Raw genomic sequence first — 13,472 nt, 5'->3', positions numbered from 1 at the left:
AATTGTACCTTCACAGTCGTAATAAACCAGCCCAGCAAAGTGCTGAATCCCAAAATGCATGCCATGTTTGCTCTTGGATGAGATGTACAGTTTGTTCCCATTGTGTTCTTGGGTCATTTTGTTTAACATTGTTGCATCTGTTCCCTGCATTGAAAAAAGAACAACATGTGGTGAGCACAGACAAAATATTACCATTTAAACCAGACCATGTAGCTGATGAAACTCACCTTAGGGAAGTGGCTCTCCTCATCAATCAGAGCCAGTATGTTGAGAGGTTTAACGGCCAGCAGGTCCAGGGTTTTCTGGTTGTCATTGAAAGAAATGCGCTTCCATGAGATGCCTTCTTTACTATATTCATCCTGCTCCAGCTTAAAGACGTGTCTCACAAAGAACTGCTGCAGGTGCTCATTGGCATAATTAATGCACAGCTGCTCAAAACTAAATAGTGGGCAAAAGGACAGAGATATTTAAAGCATGGGTAGTGTCAAAATTTTACAACTATAAGCAAAACATACTCAAATGTAAAAAACAAATCAGTCAATCTATCTATCTGTCTGTCCGTCTGTCTGTCGAAATACAATTACTCAAGTATTTTAAACCCCTGCTGAACAACCATGTTAATTTAACATTATATTTTGTAGTTTAAACTAATTATTAGTTTAGTCAACAGACACGTACCTGTTCTGAGGGAAATTCTCAAAGCCAAAAATGTCAAGCAGTCCAATGTACTTGCGCGTGTAAGAGGACTCGTCAGTCTGGGGTTTGTGAATGGCGCTGTTTATTCTTGTGAACATCCAAACAAACAGCCTTCCGTACATGGCCTGTCAGGGAGTAGGACAAACATTAATTGACATATGCAACAATAACGAGCATTTAGGAAGCCTGAATGTCTGTTGGGTATATACACCATGTTCAAAAATTTGGGGTCAGTAAGTAAAGTATTGATTTTATTCAGCAAGGACACATTAAATTAATCAAAAGTGACACCGAAGCCTTTTACATTGCTACCAAAAAAATGATTTCAAATAATTACTGCCCTGTTCTAGGGCTGTCAAACGATTAATCGCGATTAATCGCATACAAAATAAAAGTTTGAGTTTGCCTAATATATGTGGGTGTACTATGTGTAAATATTATGTATATATAAATACAAACACATCCATGTATATATTTGAGAAATATTTACAAGTATATGTATTTATTTATATTTTTATATAATTTATATTATATATAAATACATTTTTTGTACATAAATAACATATTTCTCTTAAATATATACATTAATTTGTGTGTATTTATATATACATATTATTTACACACATTACTTACACATATATTATGCAAACTCAAACTTTTATTTTGTATGCGATTAATCGTGATTAATCGTTTGACAGCCCTACCCTATTCATCAAATAATCCTGAAAAAAAAAAAATCTCTGTGATTTCCAAAAAACATTTCTTGAGCACAAAATTGTCATGTGACACTGAAGACTGGAGTAGACTGGCTGCTGAAAATTCAGCTTTGCATCACAAGAATAAATACCATTTTAAAATATTAAAATAGCAAGTAATATTATTTTAAATTATAATAATATTTCACAATATTACTTTTTTTTTACTGTTTGATTAAATAAATGCAGCCTTGGTGAGCAAATGAGAATTCTTAAAAAAGTTTGAAAAGTATAATGTAACTAATCCTCTATCTATGTTAAATCTCCAAAATGGGCTTTTGGATAAAAGCATGTGGCTACCTTGGCAAAAGCATCTCTGGTGTCTGTGGCCTGCTCTGAGCTGAGGGGTTTGGTGACTTTCTCTCTGTTTGTCATGAAGGAGCGATGGGTAAGACTCTTTTCAAGAACTGCATCTTCCACCTGCAAAGTGACAGAAGTGCTGTCATCAAACACATTCAGCAGCCAAATGTTTGATTACATAAAAGATAATAGTGCGAAATCAGCATTATCTCTGAAGAAGCATTTGTCTGTACCTCCAACAACTTGGCAGAGACAGAAAAATGATTCGATGACAGAACGTCACAGCTGTCCATGTTATTTATTACAGTGCCTGAAAAAAGATTATGAGCAAATCGGTCAACTTCAATTTATGCTATAATAAACTTTTTAATGGGAAGATATTATTACATATTATTACTGTAATGGAAAGGTTATAGACACTAACCCTGAAAGCTGATATTGCCCATGTGGAGAATGGCAGCAAGTAATTTGAATATTTCCCAGCAGTCCCTGTCTGTGAAAGTGAGGATCTTTAAAGCAGCACGAATATGTCCGAATTCATCAGCATCGTCCCGACCATCACATGTCAAACAATCACCCTAGACAACCATCAGGAGAGTCAGATATTGTATTTCAAAACCTGATATAGGAATCTGGATATCAGAGCAGGAGTGAATGTAACACTCAATGGATGTAACACCAGTAATGATATGACGTAGTTATTTAATTGTATCTGACTCAAATTATACATTTAAATTCACAGCAATACTCCATAACTTATAATTAAACATTTACTGAGTACATCATGAGCATAACATGTAACAGTTATCCTCTCTTAAACTTACTAAACACAAATTGAAGCGCTCACCTCAGTCAGGTACTTGAACTGTGATGCGTTACCAAGGGAAAGAGTCTTCTTATGGTCACTTGGCATCCCAGATAACATACAATAGAAAATGTGGTAGTTCCTTTCTTGTGGTGCCTTAAAAATTAAATAAATTCATAATCATTAAAATGCAAGACTACAGTATTTATCAAACATTAAAGATAATTTTCATAAGCAAATTTGAATCCTACGAAGCACAGCTCTTGATGCTTTTTCTTTCTCATGCAGGGTGCAACTTAGTCTCACCTGATGACAGACACGAGACTTCTCCAACAGGTACTGCTCCATGTGAGCTCCCTCTATAGCACCTTGTTTATTAAAGAAGATCTCCACATATTTCCCAAATCTGCTGGAGTTATCATTGCGGATGGTTTTGGCATTCCCAAAGGCTGTAAGATATGAATAAGTGAGACAGCTTTCTATGGAAAAGATTGAAATAGTCCACCAAACAAGGATGTTCAGTGCTTACCTTCCAGAACAGGGTTGGCCTGTATGATCTGTTGCTCTATCCAGGAGTGCTGCCCGCTCACAGCAGCCAGGAACTGAAGAATCAGTTTAGTGCTTTCGGTCTTTCCTGCACCAGATTCTCCACTGACACACAAAACAGAAGCGTTTATTACTCGTTCATTGCTTGCTAAGATTTTTAAGGCCTTACTGATAAGAGTGTCTGCTAAATTATTAAATATAAATGTGTTCAAATCCATTGACACAGAGCTGCTGTGTGATTAAACAAATATTAAATCAGAATATGAAAGGCTATGAACTATGCTACTTTCACATTTGTTATTTATATTTTATTGATTTATAAATGATGGTGATGAAAACCCTTAAAGGTTTGGTTCACCCAAAAATGAAAATAATGTAATTTATTACTCACCCTCATGTCATTCCACACCCCTAAGACCTTCGTTCATCTTCAGAACACAAATAGATATTTTTGTTGAAATCCGATGGCTCAGTGAGGCCTGCATAGCCAGCAATGACATTTCCTCTCTCAAGATCCATTAATGTACTAAAAACATATTTAAATCAGTTCATGTGAGTACAGTGGTTCAATATTAATATTATAAAGCGACGAGAATATTTTTGGTGTGCCAAACAAACAAAATAACCACTTATATAGTGATGGCCGATTTCAAAACACTGCTTCAGGAAGCTTCGGAACGTTATGAATCTTTTGTGTTAAATCAGCGGTTAAAGTTGTTATTTTGTTTTTTTGGCGCACCAAAAATATTCTCATTGCTTTATAATATTAAGATAGAACCACTGTACTCACATGAACTGATTTAAGTATGTTTTTAGTACATTAATGGATCTTGAGAGAGGAAATGTCATTGCTGGCAATAGAGGCCTCACTGAGCCATCAGATTTAATCAAAAATATCTTAATTTGTATTCCGAAGATGAACGATGGTCTTACGGGTATGGAACGACATGAGGGTGAGTAATAAATTACATTATTTACTATTAAGTTGTGAACCCCTTTGTTAACAAAGGTGCTTTATAGTGAGAAACTGATGGTTCTTCCAGCTAGTTAAATGACTCTTTTTCTTAGCTCCATTCCTCTGTTATGCTACGGTTTAATTCACTTCCACTTTCTCATTTCCTGTGTATGCATGATTTGTATGCTAAGTAAGAGTTATTTTTCTGTGGCCATGGAAAATATCCTTTCTGAAGAGTTAATAGACGACCAATACTGAGTGTTAGCTGGACAAAGAGATTAACTGATTGTAATATTAATTCAGCTACATGAGTTAATTCAATTAACTGATCCAAATATTTATAATTAATTATAACAAGTTATGATTAATAATTCATATTTCCCTATTTGAGCTAATTTGCTACAATACTAACCATATAAAAAACAGTACTTTCATAATACAGCCACTAGATTAGATTCTCAATGTTCAGATTCTCAATGTGGGGTAAGATTGTGTAATATTAAGCCGCTGCATCGGACAATTCATACTGATGACTTCTGAATCTTAGAAGGACCATCCCGCAAATGAGTTGTGACTTTTTAGGTTGTGTTACACAAACCGCTATTTTTAATCAATTTGAACTTATTACATTCCAGCAGTTACGGGAAATTGTAAGTGGATTGAAACCTACTGGGTCAGTTGTTGATATGGTTCCTCCATGGTTTTTGAAAGAAAACTTTGAGGCTATTGGACCTAATATTCTTCAGATTGTAAATAAAAGCTTAGATACAGGGATTTTTCCTAACATGCTGAAACAGGCCTTTGTGCAGCCTGTACTAAAAAAACCAACTTAGATCCGAGTGACTTGACAAATTTTAGACCAGTTTCTCATCTATCTTTTCTGTCAAAACTTTTAGAAAAAGTGGTGTTTAGTCAATTACATGTTTTTTTTAGAACAGAATAAGATTGGTGAACTTTTCCAGTCCGGTTTCAGAAAGTATCATTCCACGGAGACAGCCCTTGTAAAAGTTTTTAATGATTTATTGGTGACTGTGGATGCTGGTGATTCAGCAGTGTTAATTTTATTAGATCTAACTGCAGCCTTCGATACAATAGATCATACAGTGCTGTTTTCACAGCTAGAAGAGTATGTAGGATTGCAGGGTAAGGCCCTAAATTGGTTCAAGTCATACTTGACTGACAGAAGCATGGCAGTTCGATATGGATCATATACATCGAAAGCGACATCGCTTATATGTGGTGTGCCTCAAGGCTCCATCCTGGCCCCCACACTTTTTTCACTTTACATGCTCCCATTAGGGGAAATTTTTAGAAGACACAATATAGCATTTCACTGCTATGCGGATGATTTACAAATATATTTACCGTTAACTAATAGAAATAGTCTAGAACCTTTAATGTCCTGCCTTTCTGATATTAAAGCATGGCTGGCCTCTAATTTCTTATATCTTAATGAAAACAAGACTGAGGTTGTAGTGTTTGGCCCCAGAGGAGTAAAGGGCGCAGCAGAGTTTAATTTTGGCCCACTGTCAATGAACGTTAAAGAATGCGTTTAAAAATTGGCCGTTTTTATTGATAGCTCTCTGAAGTTAAACACACAGATAAATTATGTTGTAAAGTCTAGTTTTTTTCATTTGAGAAATTTGGCCAAGATGAAATTTTGTCTGACATTTAAGAGTCTCGAAATCGCAATTCATGCTCTTATATCATCAAGACTAGACTACTGTAATTCGTTATATAAAGGAATTAGTCAAGCCTCTATCTTGCGGCTGCAGAAGGTTCAAAATGCTGCCGCGAGACTATTAATGAATATTAAAAAACATGAACACATCACTCCGTCCCTGGTTTCCCTGCACTGGCTTCCTGTACAGTATAGGATTGATTTTAAGTTACTTTTACTAGTATATAAAGCTCTGCATGACCTTGCACCGTCTTATTTATCAGATTTGTTAACTGAACATCAAACGGGAAGAACATTGAGATCAACAACTCAAAATTTACTTAAAATTCCAAGGACCAAGTTAAGCCGAAAGGGGGATCGTGCTTTTGTGGCAGTAGCACCTAGACTTTGGAATAGCTTACCCATGTACGTCAGGGATGCTGATTCCATACACGTTTTTAAAATACAACTTAAGACATATTTGTTTTCTATGGCATATCCCTCTTGTTGAAATATTTTTTATTATTATTGTTAATGTGTGTATTGCTATTATTAACATTGTATTTATTTCTTTTTATACTTAGATGTTGTAAAGCACATTGGTCAACATGTGTTGTTTGAATAGTGCTATACAAATAAAGTTGACATTGACATTGACATTGACAGAAGAAAATAACATATATGTACCTGATAATGCAGCATTGGTTGCGGTTATGGCGGCGCATGTTGAAGTAACAACTGTCAGCAATGGCAAAGATGTGTGGTGGGAGCTCTCCCAACTTACGGCCATGATACATGTGTACCTGATCAGCTGTGTAGATGGGCAGCATCTGATAGGGATTCACTGCCACTAGGACAGAGCCAATATAGGTCTAAACAGCACACACAGAAAAAAACAAAATACATCACACAGCTTACATAGACAGTGGGATCTAAACATCTGAGACCACATCTGAAAACCTGGGTTTCTAAATTTAATTTAATTAAAAATTGAATTGAATTTACAAATTTAACCTAAATTTACAGTAAAATATATATTTAATGAACTGAAATAATGTTAATATACCAAATTTCTACCACCTTAAAAACACAGGTGGTAAAAAGAAAACTACATGATGAGCCAAAATATATATTATATATATATATGAGGAGCACACAGTCGTAAAAAACACCATAATTGTAAAACATAGATGCAATAAACATTGCTGTAACATATGATGTAACATAAAACCTTAATGTACTAAACCGAAAGAAAAATCTAAGAGGAAACAGTTATTTCATCTATAAACTATCAAATGTGAGCTATTACACAAGAAACTCTTACGTTTTTCACTGTAAATTATTAACTGACTTGTTCGTTTTCCCTTGTAAAAACTGTAGATCTAACAGTATCTTTCCGTAAAATTACATGAAGTATCCCATTAGCTCTAGTACAGTTTTTCAACATATAGAGTAAGGGAACTTACTCTTAACCAATTAGCAGGTTTTTACCATAGCAATTTTTTAAAATTACAATCAAATACTAAACTCAAATACTAATAATTTGCAAAAACATTATCATTATGATGATTACACAGGATTACTAAAAATCATCAAATCAATTCATTTTTGTTATGACATAAAGTAACACGAATCTACTCACATATATAATACCCTGTCTGTGGCGCATCAGCAGATTTCTGAGTAAACCAGCTTCACTGAGGTCTCCCAGTCTGATCATGTCATCCACACCCTCCACTGAGGTGGGGTGCATAGGCTTAAGACTGGCCCTCTCCCCCTCTGAGATAAAGTGGTCCTGGGAAAACCATCACAATATTTGAGATTCATCTGATTAGACAGGTGTGGATTAACTACAACAGAGTGTGGCAAGTAGTCACATTTTTACTCAAGTGAATATTTTCAGTGTATGTTTATTTAATTAATTTTCTGTATAGACACTTTTCTTGACAAAAAGAAAAAAAAGATACTGAAGACATTTAACCATCTGTGACAACACAAACCTGGATAAGTTGGCAAAGCTAAAAAAAACTTTGAGGATGTAGAAATCCCAGCCCAGTTTCAGGTAAATTTAAGTTGTTAAATTTAAAGAAACAAGTTCATAAAGCTCAAAATAATGAAACAATTCAGATTGCTTAAAATGTGTCAGTTTTGTGAACTCAAAAGAAAAACAAAGTTTTAAAGGTCCCGTTCTTCGTGATCCCATGTTTTAAACTTTAGTTAGTGTGTAATGTTGTTGTTAGAGTATAAATAAAATCTGTAAAATTTTAAAGCTCAAAGTTCAATGCCAAGCGAGATATTTTATTTAACAGAAGTCGCCTACATCGAACGGCCAGTTTGGACTACATCCCTCTACTTCCTTCTTTAATGACGTCACTAAAACAGTTCTTTGACTAACCTCCGCCCACAGGAATACACAAGAGTTGCGTTTGTAGAGTGTGTTTGTCGCCATGTCATTCAAAACGCTGTTATTTTCATCCCGCAGTCCAATCACCGGGTCTGATTCCGGCTCAAATTGATAGGGTAAAATTAAAGACATGTTTACAATAACACTGAGCGCGTGCATCTCCACGTTATGGTAAGAGGCGTGACCTTTCCGGGCACGGTGCGCTCAGAGCTGACGAATCACAACACGGGAACCGCTGGCACAATCAGAACTCGTTACGTATTTCTGAAGGAGGGACTTCATAGAACAAGGAAGTCATCAGCCCGTTTTTATGACAGTGGAAACAGCGGTATACAGATAAGTAAATTATGTGAAAAATACTGTGTTTTTTTACACGCGAAACATGAACACATGTTATATTGCACACTATAAACACAATCAAAGCTTCAAAAAAACACGAAAAACGGGACCTTTAAATACATATAAAAGTTCATTTGATTAAACTAATTTGTTTAATTTGAGTTCACCCAACTCAAACCAATTAATTTTGAGCGTTAGGGTTTACAGAACGGGAATTACACACATTATGAAGCTGTTGTCACAATGAAACTGCCATTAAACAGCCTATTATGGGTTTTTAGTTCAGTTAATAAAACCTTAACATTATGATTAATATTATTATTCATTTAATTTATTCCATACATGTTGCTTCACAATTACAAAACTGTAAAAATAGTAAAATGAGAAACAAGACTACATACAATAACAAAGTTACTGCATATGCAAAATGCAATCAAAAAGCAGAACAAATATCTCAACTACTCAAGATTCTCCCAACTCAAATGACAGTTTGAGAAAATGATTTTACAGCTGAGGTTTAATAATCTCCACGGAATAATACAGCGAGTAGGGGAGAGTGGGGTAAGATGAGCCAGTAGGTAAGTTGACCCACCCCCTGTATCTTGGCAACCGTACCATTTTATTGTCATGTGACCATATATTTTAGAAGCACCACTCATTTCTGCCAGACTGTGAAAAGGAGAAGCACATTGGAGGAGTGGAAGTTGCTTATTTACTTTAAAAACTGTTTTTGGCTTGTCAAAGTAAAATTTTAACACAACAGATGTAATGGCTGTTTCATCAAATCAAATTTGTCCAGGTCTAAAAATACTTATGATGCGTATTGGTGATTTCGCAACTAATAAAACCATGCAAGTCATTTGGCTAAATATTATTCTGAATTGGTAAGCTAGCTAGCTTTTCCTAAAATGGCAGCGATGGGGCAAAGTGAGCCAAATGCTGTGGGGTAAATTGAGCCAGCGTTTTAACTTACCCCACCATAAGGCAATGCATTTAAGTTAAATCTGAAATATAAACTGGTGTCATTTCAATGTAATATTACGCAACTGGTTTAGCTTATCTTTATTTTTGAGTTTATTTGATAGGAATAATGTACAAGTACAACAAATCCTTCTCTGATACGAACGAGAGGATGTTTAATCAAATATATCTTTCCACCTGTAGTCTCTAATGGCCTAACATGGTCGACATTGCAGAAAACTACCATGTCAAGAACCTTTTGACTAAAATGTTTATTATTTTCAGTGACATTTATTCATTCTTATTTAGCCTTTATTTAATTTTACTCAACAAACTCTCTGTTTAGTCTGTTTATGGGAAGGTTACATCTTTGGTGTTCAACATATTGTTTCAGAAATTCAAACAATTAAACATATTGAAATTTCAACTTAATTTGGTTGGTTTTATGTTGTTTAATTTAGCTTTAAAAAAAATATTTGTAAAATATTTTTACAAAGAATATTTGTAAAAGGAAATTTGATTATTAAATTAGTTTTTAAAATAAGTACATTAGCTTTAAAATTTCCCATGGGTTTGATTCAGATTAAGTTAGATGGTCTGTTTACACCCACCGACTGACTCGGCTCAACTTACCCCTAACCTGGGGTGAATTGAGCCAGAGGAACACTTTTTTTAAAGAAGCCATATTTTTAGAACCCTTTGTCATAGATGTATTCCGATCATTTACAATGATAGGAAACATCCTGAAATTACTTTAAATATGGCTCATCTTACCCCACTCTCCCCTACTACAGAATGAACAGCTAACAGTTCACTGGAAATGAGAGCAGCCTTAATGACAACCAGGAAGTAACCATGCATACAGACCATTGAAAAATGTATATAACTATAACATTAATACAACATTTAAAACACTAGTGACAATTTGATCCACATGGCATTTATGAGAAATACTCTTGTCTTGAGAACACAGATTAGCAAAAAATGATTATAGTGTAATTTCAGATTGTAGTTTGGAGGACAAAATTCACAAAAAGTACATATTTACTTAATTTAAGTATTTAAAAACCAGCACACAAACCCAATGCTATATAAAGCGTCTGTGAGAACTAGCCCGGTCTCTCCTAATGTATAAGTCATCTTATGAGTCATCATTTTTACCTTCCCTTCATCATCAACCAGGCAATACCGTCCACTCTCTGAGATCTTCACACACCCTCCAATAGGAACCCCAATACTGGAGTCAATCCAGAAGTGGTCCCCCTAGATTCAGATTCACATTAACTACATTTTAATACCAAACACTACCCACAACCAACTTAAAGCCTTGAAAATTTCATTCAGTGAATTGTTCACATCAATACAAATGTATTACTTCTGTAAAATAAAGTAAAATAAAAAACAACACTGTGACAAATAAAATGAGAAACAAATAAATTAATTAATTAAGAGTCATAAAATGAATTACCTTTTTTAACATCACCATTTGGACAATCCTTTTTGTATCACAGGCATCTAACTAAAATGAAAAACCAAAAAAGGCACTTAAATAAATATATTAACCGGCTGGAAATTTAACCCTCATCGAAATGTACACGGCTAAAAACTATGACTTGTATGAATGGCAATCTTGTTTGTAACCGGGGATAACACACCCTTACTGACCAGTTCCAAGAAGGAATTAAAAATCATACGTGTCCAAAAATACTTTTTCCATCCGCTTGTGTGACAGCAACAAGGAAGTGTCCCTAGTTTTCATCTCTTTATGGCCCCTAGACTTTGCTCCATCGTGTGCTGATTTTCACCATCAACCACTGAGGGCTGGGAATGGACGTCATCACCAGTCTGAGAGATTCATTCTTTAAGTTTCCAATGTGCTGAACTGCAAACAAAGTAAGCAGCAAATCACTAGTTAGACAAGGACTTCAAAACCAAGAGATTTTTAGTAGTTTGAGACATTTACATGTGAAATCTGAAATCTTATCAAAAAAATCCCCTATCTATTAACCACGCACCACATGTGCCTTTTGGACTTTTCACGCAAGGGGAAGATGGTACCAGAGGACATCTTTATTATTTGAGTCAGAGCGGCTGTTAAGCAGTAAACCTGTGAGATTCTAGAGTATACATTCATTTACATAGTCTCAGTGAACAGATACTGGACTGTAATGTAATTGCTTGGACGTCATATAAGCAGTTGTTTTCATAAGTGACTATGTTGCATGCATAGATTATGAAAACATAGGAGCAGCCAGCAGGTTTCAAAGTGCACATTTAAGGTCAACACAAATGCTCCTTAATTTCCTGGAGGTTGATTGTAAAGGGCTCAGCATAAAAAAGCTTCAGTATTGTAGCCGCCACTTAGATCAGAGTAATTAATTATTATGTTTGAGGAATAAGGACAGCAAAGTGTTAAGTTCTGTGTTATTTAGTCTCCATGGAGATAAGCCAGCTGGTTGACCCTAGAAAACAATAAATTACTTAAGAAAGGAGGGAGCAATTATTTAAGCGCATAGAAACTCTGAACACACCCTACAAACTGATAACCATTACTTATCTAAAAGCATTTAATTCCAGCCCCTATGACAAACAATGATCTTGATTTGGACAGTGACTTCATTATATAAACAATAATAAAAAAAAAAAGGTTTGTATAGTCAGAAAGGGAAAAATAACAATAAACAATAAGCAGCACCCGATTTTCAGTTTTTCAGAAAAAAAACATATGAACCTATAAAGGGCTACTTGTTTTAATGAATTAAATATTACCAATTTAAAATGGGTTAAAACTACAAAGTTTGGGGTCAGAATTAATACTTTTATTAAGAAAGGACACATTAAACTGATCAAAATGTATCTGGTTTCCACAAATATTTAGCAGCACAACTGATTTCAACACTGATAATAAGAAATGTTCCTAGAGCAGCAAATCAGCATATTAGAATGATTTCTGACGGATCATGTGACACTGAAGACTGGAGTAATGATCTTGAAAATTCAGCTTTGACACCACAGGAATAAATAATATTTTAAAACATACTCAAATAGAAGAGAGTTCTTTTAAATTCACAATATTACTGTTTTTCTGTGTGTATGATCAGTGCATAAAGTAAAATCAGTATTTTAATTTATTTTCAAAAGTGAAATCTGCTGATTTGAATGTTTATTTATTTTGTGGAAACTGATATATTTTAAAGGATTCAACCAAAAATAAAAATTCTGTGAACACCCTCATATTGTTCTAAATCCTTAAAAACTTTGTTCATCTTCAGAACACAAATTAAGATATTTTTTTGTTGAAATCCGAGAGCTTTCTGACCCCCAATAGACGTAATTACTAGAGCTGGGTACTGACACAATTTTCACGATTCGATTCGATTACTACTCACATGCTTTCGATTCGATTATTTTGGATGTAGTATTTCAGTTACAGTAGGCTACATGGCAAATTTTCTAGAGGAAACAAATCTCTCAACTAATGCTGTAAACATGTAAGTCAGTTGGTACTACTGTAGTATTGAAGGTTAAATTAACTTATTTATATACAAACACTTAAATTACACTCAATTATGTTTTTATTATAAATAAAGTTTAGAATTAGGCTACATAATCATATTTCTACTCCAATTCGTTTTTTGAAATATAAACATTTAAATTGCGGCTGTCATAACTGATTTATTCAAACATGCATTAAATATTAAAGAAAATTAAAAATTATAATGAATATGTAACGCTTTCTATGCTTTCAAGAGTAGCTACATATTTCTAGCTGACTGAGTTTATGGTCACTGAATGTTTTTCTGAGGTAAATGTGACGTTACGTGACATTGTTTATACCTTCAGATGTATTTTAACACACCTTCAGATGTTTACAAGCTGTTTTATTGACGTCTTTCCGAGGTTGAAACACTGAGCGATTTCATGTGACATGATACGGATATATTTTAACATACCTTCAGATGTTTAATCATATTTATTTCGCGCTGTAACCGGTATTAAAGCGAGGAGAGGATGTTCACATGCGCTCGTGCTGCCACTTCTCTTTAACTGAG

General features: G+C 34.5%; 1 protein-coding gene across 1 annotated transcript in view; it reads right to left on the bottom strand.

Annotated features, from left to right (window-relative positions):
- myo7bb (myosin VIIBb) overlaps positions 1 to 11,323 on the bottom strand; it is a 28,028-nt gene extending 16,705 nt beyond the window's left edge. The window contains exons 1-14 of the mRNA XM_048164706.1: positions 11,115 to 11,323; positions 10,889 to 10,939; positions 10,582 to 10,683; positions 7,360 to 7,512; positions 6,405 to 6,589; positions 3,086 to 3,207; positions 2,863 to 3,005; positions 2,599 to 2,712; positions 2,176 to 2,329; positions 1,985 to 2,061; positions 1,752 to 1,871; positions 679 to 821; positions 228 to 438; positions 9 to 144 (exon numbers count right to left, since the gene is read on the bottom strand). Coding sequence (XP_048020663.1) covers positions 9 to 144; positions 228 to 438; positions 679 to 821; positions 1,752 to 1,871; positions 1,985 to 2,061; positions 2,176 to 2,329; positions 2,599 to 2,712; positions 2,863 to 3,005; positions 3,086 to 3,207; positions 6,405 to 6,589; positions 7,360 to 7,512; positions 10,582 to 10,683; positions 10,889 to 10,906 — 1,678 coding nt within the window. The 5' untranslated portion in view covers positions 10,907 to 10,939; positions 11,115 to 11,323. The remainder of the gene's footprint in view (positions 1 to 8; positions 145 to 227; positions 439 to 678; positions 822 to 1,751; positions 1,872 to 1,984; positions 2,062 to 2,175; positions 2,330 to 2,598; positions 2,713 to 2,862; positions 3,006 to 3,085; positions 3,208 to 6,404; positions 6,590 to 7,359; positions 7,513 to 10,581; positions 10,684 to 10,888; positions 10,940 to 11,114) is intronic.
- Positions 11,324 to 13,472: the final 2,149 nt, after the last annotated feature.

Source organism: Megalobrama amblycephala, linkage group LG17, assembly GCF_018812025.1.
Source record: "Megalobrama amblycephala isolate DHTTF-2021 linkage group LG17, ASM1881202v1, whole genome shotgun sequence".
Taxonomy (NCBI): domain Eukaryota; kingdom Metazoa; phylum Chordata; class Actinopteri; order Cypriniformes; family Xenocyprididae; genus Megalobrama; species Megalobrama amblycephala.
Note: the sequence above shows the minus strand (reverse complement) of the source record. Positions and strands in the feature narration are given on the sequence as shown.